Consider the following 24262-nt stretch of genomic DNA (forward strand, 5'->3'; position numbering starts at 1 on the left):
GGCTAATCCTTGGGAGAAATACTAACCATCCAGCAGACACAATTTGATGAGATTTGTTATTGAAGCAAAACAAAAACAAAGAAAATTTAACAAAACAATGAAAACATAACAAAATAACAACAGCAAGGTTGTTTTTACTCACTCTAGGTGGGTAAAACTTCAATCCATTTGGAGCAACTGTCAACCATTACCAACATATCTTTTTTTCCTTTTTACAGGCAGGCATGTGAGGAAAATCAATTAGAATTTTTCCCAAAGGGCCCCAGGGGACTGGTAATTGAAGTAACTGTCAACTATTACCAACATATATTGTTTTCCTTTTTGCAGGAAGGCATGTGAGGAAAATCTATTTTCATATTTACCAAAGCGCCCTAGGGGACTGTAACGCCCTGGCCATAGAGAGGGGTTTTTAGTTCTCTATTTTGGTTAGGCCAGGATGTTACATGGGTGGGCGTTCTATGTTTATTTTTCTATGTTGGTTTGTTTCTTTGGTTGGCCGTGTGTGGCTCTCAATCAGGAACAGCTATAGTTCATTGTTGCTGATTGGGAGTCATACATAGGCAACCTGTTTTTCCTTTGGGGTTTGTGGGTGATTGCTTTCTGTTTCGTTATGAGTACCTGACAGAACTGTCGGCTCTCGTTTTTTTTTTGTTTATTTGTATAGTGTTCTATTTTCGGTTTATTAAAATCTTGAATATGAATACACATCCTCCGCTGCACCTTGGTCTCATTGCGACGACAGTCATTACAAGGACTGGTAATTCCCCCCTTTGGACACTACTCACATCATGATTAATGCATCCCAAAAAAGCATGTTAAATCAAAATAACAAATCAAATTAGAATTACGACCTTTGATAACTCCAGTTTAACTCCAGTTTAACCCCTCTCTTTAACCTCTCGTCCCACCCTATTCAACAGCCAGTGAGAAATCAGAGCGCCAAATTTAAAACCACAAAATGTCATAATTCAAAGTTCTCAAACATAGGACTATTTTACACCATTTTATAGATATACTTCTCCTGAATCGAACCACTTTGTCCGATTTCCAAAAGGCTTTACAGCGAAAGCAAAACATTAGATTATGTTAGGAGAGTACATCGACACAATAACCACACAACCATTTTCTAAGCAACTAGCATGCATCACAAATACCCAAAACACAGCTAAATGAAGCACTAACCTTTGACGATCTTCATCAGATGACACTCCTAGGACATTATGTTATACAATACATGCATTTTTTTGTTTGATAAAGTTCATATTTATATCTAAAATCAGCATTTTACATCGGCGCGTGACGTTCAGAAAATATTTTCCCTCAAATACTGCTGGTGAATCAGCGCCACAATTTCCAAAAATACTTGTCATAAACGTTGATACAAAATTAAACTGTCATTCAAAGAATTATAGATGAACATCTCCTTTATGCAAACGCTATGAAAGATTTCAAAAAAGCTTCACGAGGAAAGCACTCTTTGCAATAATCTGAGTACTGAGCTCGGCTATAGAGATACACTAGGCTATAGAGATAGCCGCCATCTTGGAGTCATCTAAAATCATAATTTGCATTAGAAATATTCCCTTACCTTTGATGATCTTCATCAGAAGGCACTTCCAGGAATCCCAGGTCCACAACAAATGTTGTTTTGTTCAATAAAGTCCATAATTTATTTCCAAATAACTCCTTGTTGTTCACGCGTTCAGTAAGCTACTCCAAATGTAGAAAGCGCGCGGACGATGTCGCAACGAAAAGTTAAAAAAAGTTGTATTTACGTTCGTTCAAACATGTCAAACATTGTAAAACATCAATCTTTAGGGCCTTCAGAACGTGAAGATTCAGTAATATTTCAACCGGACGGTTCCTGTGTCTTGAAAAAGGTTTTGGAACGGGAGGATCCATCCTCATGAACGCGCGTCAAGAAGTGATGTCATTCTCTGGGTGACAAACTTCCCAGGCTTCTCATTCGGTCTCTGTTCATCGTAGACGCTTCAAACAACTTTCTAAAGACTGTTGACATCTAGTGGAAGCCTGGGGAAGTGCAAAATGAACCCTCACTCACAGTGTGTTTGATTGGCAATGACTTGAAAGGACTACAAGCACCAGAATTCTCACTTCCTGCTTTTTCTCAGGATTTTGCCTGCCATACGAGTTCTGCTGTACTCACAGACATCATTCAAACAGTTTTAGAAACTTCAGTGTTTTCTATCCAAATCCGAGTTGTAGGCCGTTTAATTTGGGTATGTTTTTCATCCGGCCGTGAAAATACTGCCCCCTACCATAGAGAAGTTAACCAATCTACATTGGATATTCACTGTTTGCTTCACACTCATTTTATTGGTTATTGATCTTATCATTTACATTCTAAGAAATAGCAATTCACAGGATCCACTATTCCTCCTGTCAAAAGGGTTAGTCATTCACCCTTATTCTCTCTTACATGTTCAACACCCCACTGTTCAGTATTCAACTTTCACTTCTCTATTTTCACTACCCGTATCTCTCAGGCGACATAGACATTTATCTTATGCCTACAAACAGTACTGTCAACTGGGCTCTCACTAGCCCTGCCAAGTCCACTCTCTGGGATTTAGGATCCTTGTCACTACTTTTACTTTCACTACAAATTAATTTAAATTGACTTGCTGAAATTTAGTGGGTTGTAAATTGACTTACTGAAATTCAGTGGGTTGTCGTGTTCAGATTTGTGAATGTGGTGTGTTCCCCCAGGCAGTCATCAGTGTAGGTCTGGTCAGGGCGGGTCCATGTCTTCTTTGGTTGGACAGGAATTTCTCTCACACAAACAGTGCCACCGGTGTCTCCTTCGCATACCTTCACTGATGCTCTCCCCATACACAATCCCACATCTAAGTTTGTGCCGCATTTTAAAATTGGTCCACAGGCATCACACTATGTGGTAGAGAATGCTACTTCTAGGAATGCACAATTCCTCTTCACTTAGCGCAAAGTGATTTACCCGCATCGACAATTTAAACATTTGCATTACAATGTAAACGTACTCAATGTTGTTTTGTAATCAAGTCATTAACTACAAGTACTTGACTCTGACTTCCTTACTCCCAGGGTTCCGTGGAGCTGAGATGTGGAACCCCAACACCAAGATGAGTGAAGACTGTCTCTACCTCAACATATGGACTCCTCCCCCTTTGTTTAAGACACATCCTAAACGTCCCAAGAGCTCCCCCCCTGGTTCCTCATTGGCTCCTGTCATGGTGTGGATATATGGGGGCGGGTTCACTACAGGCACCGCATCCCTAGACCTGTATGATGGACAATTCCTTAGCCAATCAGAAGGCGTCGTAGTGGTGTCTATGAACTACAGGTTGTCCTGGCACAATATAATTCAACTAAAGTACTTATTTGAGCTTCATGTTTTCATGTTTTAAAAATACACCAATAATAATGTTTGTTTTGATTGGACACAGGCTCGGCCCATTGGGTTTCCTGTCTCTTCCTGAGAGCGAGGGTGTCCGTGGTAACGCTGGAATGCTGGACCAGCGCTTGGCTCTGTACTGGGTAGCCAATAACATCGCTGCCTTCGGCGGCGACCCTTCAAAGGTTACTCAGATTTTTTTCTATTACTCTTTATTTTGTTATTATTCTTTGTTTTACCATGTTTAGTTATTCTCTGTTTTTATGTTGTTGTCAGGTGACGTTGTTTGGGGAGAGTGCGGGCTCTGCGTCTGTGGGTCTCCATCTCCTCTCCCCTGGCAGCCATGGTCTGTTCAACAGGGCAATACTACAGAGTGGTTCCCCTAACACTCCATGGGCTGTCATAACTCAACAGCAGGCCTGGAACAGGTCCCTGTCCCTAGGTAGGCTGCTGGGTTGTCCCCTGGCACCTCTGGCTGTCCTGGAGCAGTGTCTACAGAGAGCCCATCCAGAGGATATCATCAAGCAGCAGTACAGCGTCCTCTCTCTCCCCACACTCCTAGCATTACCATTCCCCCCCTCTGTCGACCACAACTTCCTACCAGACATGCCAGAGGTGTGTATGAATTTATGGTTGCTTGTTTTGGGCCCAAAGGCACTGAACAAACAAGCAGTTGAATCCCGTATATATTTACAATGCATAATGTCATAATTTCTAATCTTCTTTATCTGGTCCTATAGGTTCTGCTCCGGACGGGACACTTCCTGAAGACAGAGGTGCTGATTGGTTTGAACCAAGATGAGGGGACCTACTTCCTGGTTTACGGGGCGCCAGGATATGACATCACTAGCCAGAGCCTGATCAGCAGGGAGAACTTCCTTAAAGGGGTGGACCTAGTGTTGCCGGGATTCAGTGATGTCACGAGGGAGACCGCCATCTTCCAGTACACTGATTGGTCGGATGAGAATAGTGGGATGAAGAATCGTGATTTGCTTGGGCGAATGTTGGGAGACCGTGATTTTAACTGCCCTGTGCTGGAGTTTGCCCAGAGGTAAGGACAACATATTAAAGAGTTTCACAAAGCTCTAATGCAGGGCTGTCCAATCCTTCAGTTCATCAACAAGGTAAATACTGGAATCAAGTGCATTAGATTAGGGTTCGCGTGAAAATGTACAGGATGGTAACTCTCTATGAACATGGTTGGAGAGCCCAGCTCTAATGTTTGCACAAATACTGCATGTACAGCAATGTGTTAATTACATGCGATGTTGAGTTATGTAGTTAGTATCTGGCCCCTTCTGCTCAGTTTGTAATGAACTCACCAATCATTACCATACCTGCCCCCAGGTACACAGAACATGGAGGTAAAGCCCGACTCTTCCTGTTTGATCACCACTCCTCCACCAATCCCTGGCCAGCATGGATGGGCGTGATGCACGGCTATGAGATTGAGTTTGTCTTTGGAATGCCACTGAACAGAACCCTGGGATACCTGGAGGAGGAAGTGGTCATGAGCAGGAGGATGATGAAGTACTGGGCCAACATGGCTAGGACCGGGTGAGATTTATTTTACCTTTATTTAACTAGGCAAGTCTGTTAGTGATAGTGATCACCTGTAAGTGATCCCTTACCGCGCCAATCCCGTTACCGGGATCAATTTGACAACATCCAGTGAAATTGCAGAGCACCAAATTCAAACTACAGAAATATCAATATTCAAGATCCACGAAGATATAACTGTAATACATCAAAATAAAGCTTAACTTCTTGTTAACCTGTTATGGCTAGAGGGCAGTATTTTCACGGCTGGATAAAAAACGTACCCGATTTAATCTGGTTACTACTCCTGCCCAGTAACTAGAATATGCATATAATTATTGGCTTTGGATAGAAAACACTCCAAAGTTTCTAAAACAGTTTGAATGGTGTCTGTGAGTATAACAGAACTCAAATGGCAGGTCAAAACCTGAGAGATTCCTTTACAGGAAGTGGCCTGTCTGACCATTTCTTGAACTTCTTTGCCATCTCTATCTTTTACAAAGGATCTCTGCTTTAACGTGACACTTCCTACATCTTCCATGGGCGCTCAGAGCCCGGGAAAAACCTGAATGTCGTCATCCCAGCCCCAGGCTGAAACACATTATCGCCTTTCTCAAGTGGCCGATCAAGGGACTGTGGGCTTAGGCGCGTGCCCTGGCTGCCCCCGTCTTTGTGATTTTTCCTCTGTTTGCCGAAAAGGAGATTCCCGGTCGGAATATTATCGCTTTTTTACGAGAAAAATGGCATAAAAATTGATTTTAAACAGCGGTTGACATGCTTCGAAGTACGGTAATGAAATATTTAGAAATCTTTTACATTTACATTTACGTCATTTAGCAGACGCTCTTATCCAGAGCGTCTTACAGTAGTGAATGCATACATTTCATACAATTTCATACATTTCATACATTTTTTATCTGTGCTGGCCCCCCGTGGGAATCGAACCCACAACCCTGGTGTTGCAAACACCATGCTCTACCAACTGAGCTACAGGGAAGGCTTTTGTCACGAAATGCGTCGTGCGCGTGACCCTTATTTACCATTCGGATAGTGTCTAGAACGCACAAACAAAACGCCGCTGTTGGAACATAACGATGGATTATTTTGGACCAAACCAACATTTGTTATTGAAGTAGAAGTCCTCGGAGTACAATCTGACGATGAACACCAAAGGTAATCATACTTTTGTAATAGTAAATCTGATTTTGGTGAATGCTAAACTTGCTGGGTGTTTAAATAGCTAGCCCTGTGATGCCGGGCTATCTACTGAGAATATTGCAAAATGTGCTTTCACCGAAAAGCTATTTTAAAATCGGACATATCGAGTGCATAGAGGAGTTCTGTATCTATAATTCTTAAAATAATTGTTATGCTTTTTGTGAACGTTTATCGTGAGTAATTTAGTAAATTGTTAGTAAATTCGCCGGAAGTTTGCGGGGGTTATGCTAGTTCTGAACGTCACATGCTAATGTAAAAAGCTGGATTTTGATATAAATATGAACTTGATTGAACAAAACATGCATGTATTGTATAACATAATGTCCTAGGTGTGTCATCTGATGAAGATCATCAAAGGTTAGTGCTGCATTTAGCTGTCTTCTGGGTTTTTGTGACATTATATGCTAGCTTGAAAAATGGGTGTCTGATTATTTCTGGCTGGGTACTCTGCTGACATAATCTAATGTTTTGCTTTCGTTGTAAAGCCTTTTTGAAATCGGACAGTGTGGTTAGATTAACGAGAGTCTTGTCTTTAAATAGCTGTAAAATATTCATATGTTTGAGAAATTGAAGTAATAGCATTTCTAAGGTATTTGAAAATCGCGCCACAGGATTCAACTGGCTGTTACGTAGGTGGGACGAATGCGTCCCGCCGGTCCTAGAGAGGTTAAGAAGTGTATCTTTAAAATGGTGCAAAATACAACTTTGATTTATGACATTTTGTTGTTTTGAATTTGGCGCTCTGATTTTTCACTGGCTGTTGAATAGTGTGAACCGTGGCTGGGGCGGTAGCGTCCCACCTGCCCAAGAGAGGTTAATCCAGCCGCAGTGTCAGATTTCAAAAAGGCTTTATGGCGAAAGCAGACCATGCGATTATCTGAGGATAGCGCCCCACATGCAAACACATGGAAATAATTTTCAACCGACACAAAAGTCAGAAATAATGATACCTTTGAAGATCTTTTTCTGTTGGCACTCCAAAATGTCCCAGAAACATCACAAATGGTCCTTTTGTTCGATAATGTCCTTCTTTATATCACAAAAATGTAAATTTCTTCGGCGTGTTTGATTCAGAAATACACCGGTTCCAACTCGCCCAACATGACTACAAAGTATCTAATAAGTTACCTGTAAACTTGGTCCAAACATTTCAAACAACTTTCCTAATCCAACCTAAGGTATCCGAAAACAAAAATAATCGATACAATTTAAGACAGGATAAACTGTTTCCAATACCGGATAAAAACAACATGAAGCACTTTCCAGTTCACACACACCAAACAGTAGAATCCATCTGGAGTGACACTTACAAAGAACAGCCCTACTTCTTCATTTCTCAAAAGAAAAACATAGATTTTACATATGAGATATTTGAAAGTAGCCACCCTTTGTCTTGATGACAGCTTTGCACACTGTTGGCATTCTCTCAACCAGCCTTATGATGCGGTCCATGAGTTGCTGAAAGGTCGCTGGGGCCCCATGGAGCCCAAAAGGAAGAACACGGTAATGCTGTAGCCTCCCCAGGGTGGAGAAGGCATTCTTCTCCCAGGAGGCTGCTGCTAGCAGCACCTGCCAGTACCCCTTCGTCAGGTCCAAGATGCTGACGTATCTCGCCATCCCCAAGCGGTCGATCAGTTTGTCCACCTGGGGCATGGGGTAGGTGTCAAATTTACTGACCTCGTCCAGTCCCTGAAAGTCATTGCAGAAGTGGACGGTTCTGTCCGGTTTCAGTATCGGCACTATAGGTCTTGACCACTCACTATGGGACTCCTCCAGTACCCCATCTCTAGCATTGTCGCCACTTCCCACTGTACCACAGCCATCTGGGCTTCTGGCATCTGGTATGGCCGTATACACATTTTTTTCTCCTGGACGTGTGTGGATATGGTGTTCCACGAGATCAGTGCATCCTGTCACCTCGGTGAACACGGTAGTATTCTGCTGGACCAACTCTCTGAGCTCTTGTCGTTGGGTCGGGCTTAGGTCTTCCCCCATGGCAACTTTGACAGAGGATGGGCTCTGCTGTGGCCAGGTCCATGTTACACACAGTGCCTCTTCTGCGTGACACATCTTCAGTAAGTTCACATGGTAAAGCTGGAGGGGTTTGCCGTCATCCTCTCCCTCATCTCCTCCACCTGTTCCACTATGCTGCGAAAGTGTTCGTTTGCTCCTCCCAGACCTTCTTGGCTATGTCCAGCAGTCCGCGGGGCCAATCAGTAGCTCAAAGATGGAGAACCCAGTGGACGCTTGGTGTACCTCGTGTACTGCGAACATGGTCCCAGTTCCTCCCATCTCTCTCGAAGACCTTCTTTAGCATCTATTTTAGGGTCTTATTGAAGCGTTCGACTAGGCCGTCCATTTGTGGATGGAACACACTGGTCCTCACCTGTTTGATTCATAATATATTGCAGACATCTTTCATCACAAGAGACATGAATGTGGTGCCCTAGTCCGTCAGGATTTCCCGCGGAATACCCACCCGGCTGAATAAATGAAACAGCTCCCGTGCGATACCTTTCGCAGCTGCCGTGCGTAACGGTATTACCTCAGGATACCGGGTGGCGTAACCCAAGATTACCTGGATGTATTGGTGTTCCTTCGCGGTCTTCACCAATGGACCCACCAGATGCATCACCACCCGCTCAAACGGCACCCCTATAATGTGCAAGGGAAGCAACAGGTTTCTAAAATGTGCCCTCGGAGCTGTGATCTGGCACTCCAGGCAGGTACGGCAGTAGTCCTCCACGGCACGCTTGACTCCAGGGCCAGTGGAACCAATTCCCGATCGCTCCCTGGTTTTCTCCATCCCCAGGTGTGCCCCAAGCAGGTGGGTGTGGGCAAGGTGCAAGACAGTCCTAACATAGTGGCTGGGTATGAGAAACAAGTATTTTGTCTCCCCATTGTGCTTTACTACCTGACACAATAAATTATGCTTGATGGCGAAGTGGGGGTAGCGCCACTCACTTACCCCAGGAAACAGTATGCCATCCACCGCAATCACCTGCCCCCTCGTGTTCTGGAGATTGGGGTCTTCTAACTGGGCGGTCCGGAACTGACCCATAAAGATTCCCTTGTCGGGAGGTCTGTCTGGTGCCTCCACCTCCATAAAGGGGAGCCTGAGGTCTTCCTCGAAAGATGGCTCGCTTCCCAGAGTGGTGTTGTCTCCCTCCTCCAGGTCCGAATCAGGCACAGTGGACAACTCTCGGGGCGTCCTTTTTCCTCTCCTTCCTACCTCGCATGCGTGCCTCCCCAGGTCTATCCTCCACAGCAACCTGGAAGAGAGGTCAATCTCTACCATGGAGAACGGACACAGGCAGGTAAGGAACAGCCCCCACAAGCATCTGGCACTCCCCCCTTGGGTTGGTTATCCACACTGGCAAGGTTGGGTACCTCTTCGTGTCCCTTTGTACACAGGACACTGTCACCTCCTCGTCCCCCAAGTTCGTCTTTCCCCTCTGTGTGAGCCACTACGGGTGGGCCAGGGTCACCATGCTGCCGGACTCCAGCAGAGCGCTGGTGTCGACGCCATCGATTTGTACAGGAACCATCAGAGGAGCCATCTCATTGTGTGCCTTACAGAAGGTGACATAGCTCGCCATCCGGGTTATCCCAAATCACGTAGGTTTGGCTCGGTCCTTCTTCTCAGCTTCTGTTCTGTTGGTCTCTCTCTTCTCCCTCGTGGTGTACTACAGTGCTCCGTTTATGTGGCCTCCACAGCTGAAACATCACGTTTACATAAGTATTTAGACCCTTTACTCAGTACTTTGTTTAACCTCTCTACGTAACAGCCAGTGGAATCCCGTGGCGCGTTATTCAAATACCTTAGAAATGCTATTACTTCAATTTCTCAAACAAATGACTATTTTACACCATTTTAAAGACAAGACTCTCGTTAATCTAACCACACTGTCCGATTTCAAAAAGGCTTTACAACGAAAGCAAAACATTAGATTATGTCAGCAGAGTACCCAGCCAGAAATAATCAGACACCCATTTTTCAAGCTAGCATATAATGTCACATAAACCCAAACCACAGCTAAATGCAGCACTAACCTTTGATGAGCTTCATCAGATGACAATCTTAGGACATCATGTTATACAATACATGCATGTTTTGTTCAATCAAGTTCATATTTATATCAAAAAACAGCTTTTTACATTACCATGTGACATTCAGAACTAGCATACCCCCGCAAACTTCCAGTGAATTTACTAAATTACTCACGATAAACGTTCACAAAAAACATAACAATTATTTTAAGAATTATAGATACAGAACTCCTCTATGCACTCGCTAAGTCCGATTTTAAAATAGCTTTTCGGGGGAAAGCACATTTTGCAATATTCTAAGTAGATAGCCCGGCATCACAGGGCAAGCTATTTAGACACCTACCAAGTTTAGCCCTCACCAAAGTCAGATTTACTATAAGAAAAATGTTATTACCTTTGCTGTTCTTCGTCAGAATGCACTCCCAGGACTTCTACTTCAATAACAAATGTTGGTTTGGTTCAAAATAATCCATAGTTATATCCAAATAGCGGCGTTTTGTTCGTGCGTTCAAGACACTATCCGAAAGGGTAAAGAAGGGTGACGCGCCCGACGCGTTTCGTGACAAAAATATTCTAAATATTCAATTTCCGTACTTCGAAGCATGTCAACCGCTGTTTAAAATCAATTTTTATGCAATTTTTCTCATAAAAAAAGTGATAATTTTCCAACCGGGAATCTGTGTTTTAGTACAAAGAGAGAGAAAATAAAAACATGGGGTCGCCTCGTGCACGCGCCTCAGTCTCATTGTCCTCTGATAGACCACTTACCAAAGGCGCTAATGTTTTTCAGCCAGGGGCTGCCTCGACATCATTCAGCTTTTTCCCAGGTTCTGAGAGCCTATGGGAGCCGTAGGAAGTGTCACGTTACAGCAAAGATCCTAAGTTTTCAATAAAAAGAGTCAAGAAGCCCAAGGAATGGTCAGAGAGGGCACTTCCTGTACAGAATCTTCTCAGGTTTATGCCTGCCATATGAGTTCTGTTATACTCACAGACACCATTCAAACAGTTTTAGAAACTTTAGGGTGTTTTCTATCCAAAGCCAATAATTACATGCATATTCTAGTTTCTGGGCAGTAGTAATAACCAGATTAAATCGGGTACGTTTTTTATCCGGCCGTGTAAATACTGCCCCCTAGCCCTAACAGGTTAACTTCTATGGGCTAGCGTCCCACCTGCGGGGCACAGCCAGTGAAATAAAAGGGCGGCAAATTCAAAAACAATAAAATGTCATATTTCAACTTTGTCAAACATAAAACTATTTTACACCATTTCAAAAATACACTTCTCCTTGATGTAACCACGTTGTCCGATTTCAAAAAAGCTTTACAGCGAAAGCAAAACATTAGATTATGTTAGGAGAGTACATAGACAAAAATAATCACACAGCCATTTTCCAAGCAAGGACATGTATCAATTAAACCCAAAACACAGCTAAATGAAGCACTAACCTTTGACGATCTTCATCAGATGACACTCCTAGGACATTATGTTACACAATACATGTATGTTTTGTTTGATAAAGTTCATATTTATATTCAAAAACAGCATTTTACATTGGCGCATGATGTTCAGAAAATGTATTCCCACCAAACGACCGGTGAATGTGCACATCAATTTGCAAAAATACTCATCATAAACGTTGACAAAATATATAACAATTATTTAAAAAATTATAGATAGACTACCCCTGGATGCAACCGCTGTGTCAGATAGCTCGCCATCACGGCGAGCTATTCAGACACCCGCCAAGTTCGGGGCAACCTAAACTCAGAATTAGTATTAGAAATACTCTCATACCTTTGCTGATCTTCGTCAGAATGCACTCCCAGGACTGCTACTTCCACAAGAAATGTTGTTTTTGTTCGAAATAATCCATATTTATATCCAAATACCTCCGTTTTGTTCGTGCGTACAGATCACTTATCCAAAGGCATAACGCGCGAGCGTGGAACGAGAGACGAAAAGTCAAAATGTTCCATTACCGTACTTAGAAGCATGTCAAACGCTGTTTAAAATCAATCTTTATCGTCTTTTTAACGTAGAATTGCGATAATATTCCAACCGGACAATAGCATATTCATTCAAGAAGAAAAAGAAGGAACGGCGTGCTCGTGTGACCGTGGATATCCAATCCCTTTGTTGCCAGGAAGACCACTCAGTAACTGAGCTGCTATTATCTGCCCAGTGACAGTAAAATGCTCAAACCACTTTCTGAAAGGCTTTAGACAGCCAATGGAAGTCTTAGGAAGTGCAATATCACCCCACAGACACTGCAGCTTCGATAGGGAATCAAAAGAAGAACTACAATTCTCAGACTTTCCACTTCCTGCTTGAATTTCTCTCAGGTTTTTGCCTGCCATATGAGTTCTGTTATACTAACAGACACCATTCCAACAGTTTTAGAAACTTCAGACTGTTTTCTATCCAAATCTACTAATAATATGCATATTCTAGTTTCTGGGCCAGAGTAGTAACCTGTATAAATTGGGTACGTTTTTCACCCGGCCGTGAAAATACTGCCCCCTAGCCCAGACAGGTTAAACACCTTTGGCAGTGATTACAGCCTCAAATCTTCTTGGGTATTACGCTACAAGCGTGACACACTTGTATTTGGGGAGTGTCTCCCATTCTCTGCAGTTCCTCTCAAGCTCAGTCAGGTTGGATGGCGGATTGTCACTGCACAGCTATTTTCAGGTCTCTCCAGAGATGTTTGATTGGGTTCAAGTCCGGGCTCTGGCTGGACCACTCAACGACATTCAGAGACTTGTCCCGAAGGCATTTCTGTGTTGTCTTGGCTGTCTGCTTAGGGTTGTTGTTCTGTTGGAAGCTGAAAATTTGCCCCAGCTTCAGGTCCTGAGCGCTCTGGAGCAGGTTTTCATCAAGGATCTCTCTGTACTTTGCTCTGTTCATTGTTTCCTCGTACCTGACCAGTCCCCTTGTCCCTGCCGCTGAAAAACATTCCCACAGCATGATGCTGCCACCACCATGCTTCACTGTAGGGATGGTGCCAGGATTCATCCTAACGTGACACTTGGCATTCCCGCCAAAGAGTTCAATCTTGGTTTCATCAGACCAGATAATCTTGTTTCTCATGGTCTGAGAGTAGATGCCTTTTGGTAAACTCCAAGCGGACTGTCATGTGCCTTCTACTGAGGAGTGGCTTCCATCTGGCCACTCTAAAAATAAAGGCCTGATTGGTGGAGTGCTGCTGAGATAGTGGTCATTCTGGAAGGTTCTCCCATCACCACTCTAGTGCTCTGTTAGAGTTTTCATCGGGTTCTTGGTCACCTCCCTGACCAATGCCCTTCTCCCCCGATTGCTCAGTTTGGCCGGGCAGCCAGCTCTAGGAAGAGTCTTGGTGATTCCAAACTTCTTCCTTTTAAGAATGATGGTGGCCACTGTGTTCTTGGGGATCTTCAATGCTGCAGAATTATTTTGGTACCCTTCTCCAGATCTGTGCCTCGACACAATCCTGTCTCTGAGCTCTACTGACATTTCCTTTGACCTCATGGCTTGGTTTTTGCTCTGACATGCACTGACAACTGTGGGACCTTATATAGATGGGATTAGACAGGATTAACCTGAGCTCAACTTCGAGTCTCAAAGCAAAGGGTCTGAATACTTATGTAAATAAGGTTTTTCTGTTTTTCTTTTTTTATACATTTGCAAACATTTCTAAAAATCTGTTTTTCTTTGTCATTGATGAGGATTTTATTTTATTTTTAAGGCTGTAGCGTAACAAAATGTGGAAAAAGTAAAGGCGTCTGAATACTTTCTGAATGCACTGTACCTACATAGTAACATACATACATTATAATAGAAAAACAATACGAGGTTTAAGTCAGTGTAAAATTACTCTCATGGTTTACTTACATAATTGGTTGGTTGTTGTGTTTTCCCTGGCAGGAACCCAAGCATAGAGGAAGGGGATTGGCCACTTTTCACCGTGGACCAACAGGAATACATCACCCTAAACTCATCACCTCCACACACACAAAAGAGGCTCGCAGCTCATCAATGCCAGTTCTGGAACAACTTCCTCCCCAAACTGCAGGACATCACTGGTGAGAACAAAAGCAGGCACAAACATGCGCAAGTGTGACGGCCGTGTCAGGCAGCACCTCAAAAATATCCTTTCTTCTATTGCACATTAACCTTGCACATAGCGGTCCAATGATTGAGTGATGCTGCATCAGCTCCCTCCAGGGGCCTCTGGTGCCTAAACTAGCCTGTGGAGGTGCACCATGGCTGGGTTGGCCCAGGCTCCAGCTCCCCCTCCTCTCCAAAAATGCTGGAGGCCTGAGTGCGATTCGGTTCAGTCTCCATTTCACAGAGCTCCAACTGTGGAGGGTGAATAACACTCTCTCTCCACTGCACTTCATTTATTAGACACACACATCGGGCTCATTATACAAACAGAATCCGTGGCCTCCCCGGTTTGAAACTCATAATGTGGGTGTATGAGGTGCAACCCATGGGGGAATTTTCAGGTCAAGATAATTTTGTTATTAAACTACTTGATCAAGAAAGCTCATCGGAATTGTTTTATTTAGGAAGCCTTTTAGATTCACTTGCATTATTTCATTGTTTAGGCTTTTTGAAAGACTACAGTATTGTGTAGATATGAGGTTGTTTTCTAAATGGAAGGCATTTGCAGTGAGGCAGAGTTTTCTAAATGTGTGTTTGTTTGGTGAGTTCAATGCAAAATACCATTTACTTTTAGTTGGTTAGGTTTTCTTTCATCTTGAGAGATAAAAGCTGATAGCTTAACAGTGTTTTGGAGTTGTGTGTTTTGAAGTTGTGTGTTTTGGAGTTGTATGTTTTTGTGTGTGTGTGTGTGTGTGTGTGTGTTTTGTGGTTTGTCTCTGCACAGCACAAAGCTGACAAACACACAAACACACATTGAGAAACAAAGATATGTATAGATCCCTTTTACAAGGTTGAGGACCCCTGTCTAGTGTGTGTGTGTGTTTGTGTGTGTATTTGATTGGAGCAGGACATTGGAGACGCCGGCCTTTGTGATTTGGGAAAGCGTGATTGATTTTGACGCTGAGATGGAGTCTAATTCCTGTGCACAGATTCCACTGTTTGTTTTACTTCGTTGCACAGAATGGCACAAAAAAAAACTTTTCTCTGTTTTAATTTGTTACACACACACACACACACACACACACACACACACACACACACACACACACACACACACACACACACACACACACCTCCTGATGTTCAGAGGAGGTTGAGGCCAGCACAATGTTGTTGCCATTGTTATTTGCAGTGTTATTTATGGTTGGCTTTGTCTATTAGTTGTGAAAGTTGGCTTTGTCCTAAGTATATTAGTTGTGAAGGTTGGCTTTGTCCTAAGTATATTAGTTGTGAAGGTTGGCTTTGTCCTAAGTATATTAGTTGTGAAGGTTGGCTTTGTCCTAAGTATATTAGTTGTGAAAGTTGGCTTTGCCCTAAGTCTATTAGTTGTGAAGGTTGGCTTTGTCCTAAGTATATTAGTTGTGAAAGTTGGCTTTGCACTAAGTCTATTAGTTGTGAAGGTTGGCTTTGTCCTAAGTATATTAGTTGTGAAGGTTGGCTTTGTCCTAAGTATATTAGTTGGGAAGGTTGGCTTTGTCCTAAGTATATTAGTTGTGAAGGTTGGCTTTGTCCTAAGTATATTAGTTGTGAAAGTTGGCTTTGCCCTAAGTCTATTAGTTGTGAAGGTTGGCTTTGTCCTAAGTATATTAGTTGTGAAAGTTGGCTTTGCCCTAAGTATATTAGTTGTGAAGGTTGGCTTTGTCCTAAGTATATTAGTTGTGAAAGTTGGCTTTGCCCTAAGTCTATTAGTTGTGAAGGTTGGCTTTGTCCTAAGTATATTAGTTGGGGGTGGGCATTGCATTCAAAAGATATAGCAAAGCATGAACAAAGTGGAACAGAGTGAATAATGTGAATGACAAAGACCTTGATCGCATATTGGGAAAAGCAAGAAGCAAATATTTTTGTAAAGGTCAAAGGCAAAAACACAATTTTGGCATTAATACGTGTTTTATTGGAATAATGTGTATGGAGTCGATGCCCAATCATTAACGTTCCTCATTAGCTGTCCCTTTACTAACACAAAAAATTCTCCCAACTCCCGCTCTCTCGCTTGCTCTCTCGGTCTCCCTCTCACTCTTTCTCTCTCTAGGTTGCTAGGTGATGAGTGTTCTTTAGGTCTGGTAACGTGACAAGGTGAGTGTTCTTTAACAAGATTCTAGTTGTTCTTCAATTAGAACAACTAGAATCACAGGGATCAGACTGTTTTCATGGCAGTACAATCACAGGGATCAGACTGTTTTCATGGCAGTACAATCACAGGGATCAGACTGTTTTCATGGCAGTACAGTCACAAGGATCAGACTGTTTTCATGGCAGTACAATCACAGGGATCAGACTGTTTCCATGGCAGTACAATCACAGGGATCAGACTGTTTTCATGGCAGTACAATCACAGGGATCAGACTGTTTTCATGGCAGTACAATCACAGGGATCAGACTGTTTCCATGGCAGTACAATCACAGGGATCAGACTGTTTTCATGGCAGTACAATCACAAGGATCAGTCTGTTTTCATGGCAGTACAGTCACAAGGATCAGTCTGTTTCCATGGCAGTACAGTCACAAGGATCAGTCTGTTTTCATGGCAGTACAGTCACAAGGATCAGTCTGTTTCCATGGCAGTACAGTCACAGGGATCAGTCTGTTTCCATGGCAGTTGTAACGGTTTTGACTTGAGGTTATTGTTTCTAGGGGTGCCAGGTAGGTTGTGCCTACCAGAGTTAATTAATATTGATTTCTCCTTTTGGTTTGTGAGGGAATTAGTCCCGTCTGGTCCGTCAAGTCTACACCAATACAAAGGACTCATGGAAAAGTCAGGATGTACATACACTTTTCATAAACCCTTGAAACATTGGAAATAACTTCAAAACAAATGTATTATTTTACGTGGGTTGTATTAGCAACATAAATGATCACAAACACATAATAACAAAGAATGAGCTCTGGTTCCTCCAGAAATGTCCTGTACCTCGGGCCGAAAAGAGTCCAGCCCGGTAAAGGACTTCAGGGAACTCAAGTGACCTTAGTCACGCAATGTTTGTCCATTCGTAAAAGTGTAGCGTAAACCGTCTCAATCATACAATCAAAATATCAACTCTTTTACCACACAACCATAAAGAGTATCAAATCTCAATACGTCTTCAACGAAAAATGACCACATAAATCATCACGGTATACATCACACTAAAACAAATGCAAAAAAAGTTGTTGTCAGACAATCGAATCCGCCAACAGAGGAGAAAGGCCATGAAGAACCAGCAGAGACCAACTGAGATGTGAAGTCCAAAGGAAGCAATGAGTGGATCCGATCCTGGTTAAACGTGAGGCAAGGCTACAAAGCACACTTTTAAATACAACAAAACAAACGGAGTAAAGACGCTTCGGAACTGAGGGTTGAACACATCCTCATTCGTGTCTCCACCACAACCCCACTTTTGCGCAGCTGATGCTGGCTATTTAATTGGGAATTAAAGGGGAAGCGCCCTATTGGAAGGAGAAGCACTGAGACGGTTCAGACAAATTCAGGGCCGTCACACAGTACAGTCACAAGGATCAGTCTGTTTCCATGTGTTAGGTTCTGAACAAAGAGAGTAAAACTCACGGACAACTATAAAAAGCTCAAACCAAGTTTATTTACCCTCTGGGTCATACAGCTGCAAAGATATAGACATGTTTACACAAGCACATATATGTATACCCTCCTACCAAGTGGAGTCAACCAGACTGTTGCCCTATGCCCCCATCCATATGAGCAATGAGATATAACAATAACACGTTTTGACAGAATTTTTACTTTCTGTACTTTCCGTACTGTCTCACTCAGTAACTTTCCATACAACTAGTTCTTATCCACCCTCCATTGACCCCAACATCTACAGTTGAAGTCGGAAGTTTACATACACTTAGGTTGGAGTCATTAAAACTCATTTTTCAACCACTCCACAAATTTCTTGTTAGCAAACTATAGTTTAGGCAAGTCGGTTAGGACATCTACTTTGTGCATGACACAAGTCATTGTTTACAGACAGATATTTCACTTATAATTCACTGTATCACAATTCCAGTGGGTCAGAAGTTTACATACACTAAGTTGACTGTGCCTTTAAACAGCTTGGAAAAGTCCAGAAAATGATGTCATGGCTTTAGAAGCTTCTGATAGGCTAATTGACATCATTTGAGTCAATTGGAGGTGTACCTGTGGATGTATTTCAAGGCCTACCTTCAAACTCAGTGCTTCTTTGGGAATATCAATATAAATCAGCCAAGACCTCAGAAAAGAAATGTTGACCTCCACAAGTCTGGTTCATCCTTGGGAGCAATTTCCAAACGCCTGAAGGTAGCACGTTCATCTGTACAAACAATAGTACACAAGTATAAACACCATGAGACCACGCAGCCGTCATACCGCTCAGGAAGGAGACGCGTTCTGTCTCCTAGAGATGAACATACTTTTGTGCGAAAAGTACAAATCAATCCCAGAACAACAGCAAAGGACCTTGTGAAGATGCTGGAGGAAACAGGTACAAAAGTATCTATATCCACAGTGAACCGAGACCTATGTCGACGTAACCTGAAAGGCCGCTCAGCAAGGAAGAAACCACAGCTCCAAAACCGCCATAATAAAGCCAGACTACGGTTTGCAACTGCACGTGGGGACAAAGAACGTACTTTTTGGAGATTTGTCCTCTGGTCTGATGAACAAAAATAGAACTGTTTGGCCATAATGACCATTGTTATGTTTGGAGGAAAAAGTGGGAGGCTTGCAAGCCGAAGAACACCATCCCAACCGTGAATCACGGGGGTGGCAGCATCATGTTGTGGGGGTGCTTTGCTGCAGGAGGGACTGGTGCACTTCATAAAATAGATGGCATCATGAGGTAGGAAAATGATGTGGATATATTGAAGCAACATCTCAAGACATCAGTCAGGAAGTTAAAGCTTGGTCGCAAATGGGTCTTCCAAATGGACAATGACCCCAAGCATACTTCCAAAGTTGTTGCAAAATGGCTTAAGGACAACAATTCACATAACCTATTGTGGGAAGCTTGTGGAAGGCTACCTGAAACGTTTCACCCAAGTTAAACAATTAAAAGGCAATGCTACCAAATACTAATTGAGTGTATGTAAACTTCTGACCCACTGGGAATGTGATGAAAGAAATAAAAGCTTAAGTAAATAATTCTCTCTACTATTATTCTGACGTTTCACATTCTTAAAATAAAGCTGTGATCCTAACTGACCTAAGACAAGGAATTTTTACTAGGATTAAATGTCAGGAATTGTGAAAAAACTGGGTTTAATAAATGTATTTGGCTAAGGCGTATGTAAACTTCCGACTTCAAGTGTAGATTCCTTATATACGTGTAAAGCAATCCATAAGTTCTAGGATGGTAACATGAATAAGTATATTTCAAGCTAGAACCATAACAGTCCCTCCTTTTTTAATTGTAATTCCATACTGTTCAACATTATATACACTGTGAAATTACTTATAAATGAACAGGAAAAACATGATTAATATTCTCTGTTGATGTATATGTTTTATACCGCTGAGACGTAAGGCCTCTGACCTATAATCACACTATGCACACTCTTATTCGCCATCCTTTTACTGATAACTGATATGAATTGTGTCAGGAATTGTGTATTTGGCTAAGGTGTATGTAAACTTCCGACTTCAACTGTACAATGCATCTCTGTGGGAAAGTAGGTGGTGTTATCACCTGAGTCCAGGACCTTTGGTACTCCTCCACACATTTCCTGGTATTCTTATCAGTAGGGAGTATACGTCCTTGCACCTTGCCTCAGTCTACTGTTAATTATCCGGACTCGTACACAAAGAGCTATTTGAGAATTAGCGACCCATTCATACTCAAGTGAATATCATGATGCAAAACATAGAGAGAGAGAGAATATTATGATATAAAACAGTGAAGCTATACGACACTGTTATAGGGCAATAGTTCACAATCTGTGGTAATATCTCTATTATAGAGACAGGCCCCCTATGCACTTTGCCTCCGGCCGTCAATTCATTTTCACATAGATCACTCCATCTAACCCATAATCACTACTGCTAGGCCACTTATATAGTTATAAACATACTAAAACATGTTCAAATTAGTTAGTCATTTTCTAACAGTTCTTCATCTGGAGCTAATTCTACAACATAGAAAATAGTAAAAATAAAGAAAAAACGTTGAATGAGTAGTTGTGTCCAAACTTTTGACTGGTACTGTATATGTTGGTGTGATTTTAAGGAATACAAACACATGTTCAGTATGGGACCAGTTTGTTCTCATGGCAGTAGAACAGACTGGTCCCATGTGATTCTACTGGCATGAGAACAGACTGGTCCCATGTGATTCTACTGGCATGAGAACAGACTGATCCCATGTGATTCTACTGGCATGAGAACAGACTGATCCCATGTGATTCTACTGGCATGAGAACAGACTTGTCCCATGTGATTCTACTGGCATGAGAACAGACTGGTCCCATGTGATTCTACTGGCATGAGAACAGACTGGTCCCATGTGATTCTACTGGCATGAGAACAGACTTGTCCCATGTGATTCTACTGGCATGAGAACAGACTTGTCCCATGTGATTCTACTGGCATGAGAACAGACTGGTCCCATGTGATTCTACTGGCATGAGAACAGACTGATCCCATGTGATTTTACTGGTATGGGAACAGACTGATCCCATGTGATTCTACTGGCATGAGAACAGACTGATTCCATGTGATTCTACTGGCAAATCACAGTAAAACCACATGGGATCAGCTATAGCTAAAGTATAGAGGGATCGTAGGAGTAGGTGTCTGAGAGGGAAGTTTGATTTTGAGGATGAGCTGAATGTCAAGTCTCATTTCTCACTCGGATTCTGAGATTTTCGGTTATGCTAAGTTGAAAAGTGTTTGAATGTTGGAAACACTTAACTTTATAGCCCCTTCTCAGGCAATCTAAATCATGCTCACCTCTCTGTCTCTCTCTCTATCGCCCTTCCCTCTTCTCCCTCTGTCTCTCTGTCAGTGAGCGTAGATGAGTTAGAACAGCAGTGGAGGAATCACTTCCATCGTTGGATGTCCTACATGTTGGAGTGGAAGAATTACTACTCTGACCACAGCCTGAGCAGCCCAGAGGGTCAGAAGCAGCAGGACTGTGACCAGAGGCCCTTGGAGCCCTAGACCTTCGACTGGACCCCTCAACCCATCAAGACTAACTTAAAAATTATACTTTGCTTTTCAATGAGACAATACATTGTGTCGGGAAAGAAAATTTCACAACCATCATTTGTTTCTGATTGTAATGCCAGGTATTTTCACTGATCACTGCTATATCTGTTTGTACTTTGGTATTTCTTCTTGTCCTTTCAATTGAACCTGTGTCTTGCTTTGTGTATCTGACGATGTTATGTTTCTGTGTGTTTGGTGGGGTAAAGTAATGGGTGACATGTTTCTGTGTGTTTGGTGGGGTAAAGTAACATGAGAGATGATTCTGTGTGCAGGAGAGATGTATGGTGGGGTAAGGTAACAGGAGAGATGTTTGATGGAGTAAGGTAATAGGAGAGTAAACACAGTAACAATGCAAAGGTCACATAGTTTTGACTTAAAGATAATCTATAGGAAATAAACTATTCTGATTGGATTATCTTTTATATGACAAATGACACTCCTTTGATGCAAGATTCATTGTGTGTGTGTGTGTGTGTGTGTGTGTGTGTGTGTGTGTGTGTGTGTGTGTGTGTGTGTGCGTGTCTACGTATGTGTGAGTGTTTGTGCGTGTGTACCGTATGTTCACTGTTTATTTACTGTGTCTGTGGGTATATTCATGTCGATTTAAACAAATCATTTCTTCATACAGAACTATGCATTCTATTTGGTGGGGATAACGCCGACTGCTCTGAGTGGGACATTAATTGATATATTCATCTCTTTTACTTGTTATGTATATATTTTTCTGTGACAGATGTTCTGAGATCCTTAAAAGCCATAGCCTTTTATTTGGGCCATAACCAGTCTGAATCGTTCCTCAAAAACCTGCACGTATGCGCACACACACACGCACGCACGCACACACACACACGGACTCGGTGTAAGATGGCTGCCGGCTCCCACCTCAGACTGCGTGTAGAGGGTGAAGATAGGAAGACGAGACCGTTGGCATTACCCGTGTCATCAGTGTGCCCTCGTTTATGAAAACATTTGTCATTTTCCAAAGAGAGAGAGTACATTGTCTGTGGTGGCAGTCATGCATTATGGATCCTTGCATAGAGAGAGAGAGACTATAAGTGAGTTGTCTGGGTGATACAGAAGGAGAGTTTATAAGTAGGTTTGTGTGATGGCACATGAGCAGTGTAGATGAAGGACCTCTTATTGGCTTTGGTTTTGCTTTCTTCTTTAGTTTGATTGCCTTTGAGGTGTAAAACTTGTGTATTATTAACTTTAAATAAAGTTTGAGTTGATTTGATCTGTTTAACATTCCCTTTGTGTCCCATTTTTCATCTTATGTGTAATTGTTGTTGGTATCGTATCATATCATGTCTGTTTCTTAAGGGTTTCGGGATTGCCTAGAACTTAGGGAAATTGTTTTGATGTGATTTTGTCTTTTGCCTATCAAATCACTGTCAGAACAGATTTTCACTTTTATATGTAAGTCTGACACTTTAACATTTAACATGTTTTATTGTGACACATACACACATATATATATACACACACACACATTAGAGCTGGCTTCTCTGCAAGGTCCTTAATCTCAATGGCATTTCCTGGTTTAAATAAAGGTTAAAAAGTAACACGAATAAGAAGTGACAGCCAACCTCACAACTACTGGTCCTTCGTCTGAGGTGGTTTTGAGGTGAGGCCTGATTTAGCACTGTGGAGGCTGGACGACTGCTCTGGAAGGCAGGGACAGTCTCTTTAGGGTCAGACACTAGACTGAGGTTTTAATAATGAAAGGAATCTAAATGATAGAGAAAATAGAGAAATATAGGTAGAAAGGACCAGACACGAGGAGGAGGGAGAGAAGGGCAGACAGAGAGGGCTTGAAGAGAGAGAAAGTGAGAGAAAGAGAAAGTTGTCCACAGGGACCTGGGTTATTTCTCCTAGTGATTTCCGCTGTGCCTAGAGGTTCCTGCCCTAGAAAACCACTGCGTTGTCTCTAATTAGACAGCTAATTACAATCCAAAGCTGACATAGATTTAGACAAACAGTTTACCTCTCCTCTTTTTCTCTCCTCTTCATCTCTTTTGTTACTGGGTTACACCCGGGTATTGACCACAGAGTCTTATCATAGACAGTTACAGACAGGCAGACTGGGTTACACCCGGGTATTGGACACAGAGTCTTATCATAGACAGTTACAGACAGGCAGACTGGGTTACACTCGGGTATTGACCACAGAGTCTTATCATAGACAGTTACAGACAGGCAGACTGGGTTACACTCGGGTATTGACCACAGAGTCTTATCATAGGGCGTTACAGACAGGCAGACTGGGTTACACCCGGGTATTGGACACAGTCTTATCATTGGGCTTTAGAGACAGGCAGTCTGGGTTACCCCTGGGTATTGGCCACAAAAACTTATCATAGGAAGTTACAGACATACTGACTGTGTTACCCCTGCGTATTGACAGACTCTAATTTCAGGGCCAAATGGAAGGAGAGAAGCAGAGGGTGAGACAGGGAGAGATACAGAGGGAAAGGAGAGAGAGAGAGGGGGAGAGATAGAGAGGGGACATGGATGGGACATGCTTGTCCCTATGAAGGTATGAATTCAAAATTAATTTAAATGGACCTTGTGGATAGAAAAGTGTCCACATAGTCAGATAGTAACAGTCTAATCTGACACGAGCTTGACAAATGCATGACATCACAATTTGAAGAAGAAAACAAACTCAACTTCAACTGTAACACTCAAAAGGTAGTCCCCGCCCCCAGCTAACATGAATTCCCCACAGATGG

General features: G+C 42.5%; 1 protein-coding gene across 2 annotated transcripts in view; it reads left to right on the plus strand.

The window, feature by feature from the left end:
• LOC106613213 (cholinesterase) overlaps positions 1–22770 on the plus strand; it is a 31091-nt gene extending 8321 nt beyond the window's left edge. The window contains exons 3-10 of one of the 2 annotated variants that reach the window (XM_014215253.2): positions 3085–3343; positions 3447–3579; positions 3671–4009; positions 4135–4445; positions 4742–4951; positions 14108–14265; positions 16380–16423; positions 21328–22770. In XM_014215253.2, coding sequence (XP_014070728.1) covers positions 3085–3343; positions 3447–3579; positions 3671–4009; positions 4135–4445; positions 4742–4951; positions 14108–14265; positions 16380–16387 — 1418 coding nt within the window. In that variant the 3' untranslated portion in view covers positions 16388–16423; positions 21328–22770. The remainder of the gene's footprint in view (positions 1–3084; positions 3344–3446; positions 3580–3670; positions 4010–4134; positions 4446–4741; positions 4952–14107; positions 14266–16379; positions 16424–21327) is intronic. The other variant, XM_014215250.2, reaches the window with a different exon arrangement.
• Positions 22771–24262: the final 1492 nt, after the last annotated feature.

The sequence above is a fragment of the Salmo salar genome, chromosome ssa09, assembly GCF_905237065.1.
Source record: "Salmo salar chromosome ssa09, Ssal_v3.1, whole genome shotgun sequence".
Classification (NCBI taxonomy): domain Eukaryota; kingdom Metazoa; phylum Chordata; class Actinopteri; order Salmoniformes; family Salmonidae; genus Salmo; species Salmo salar.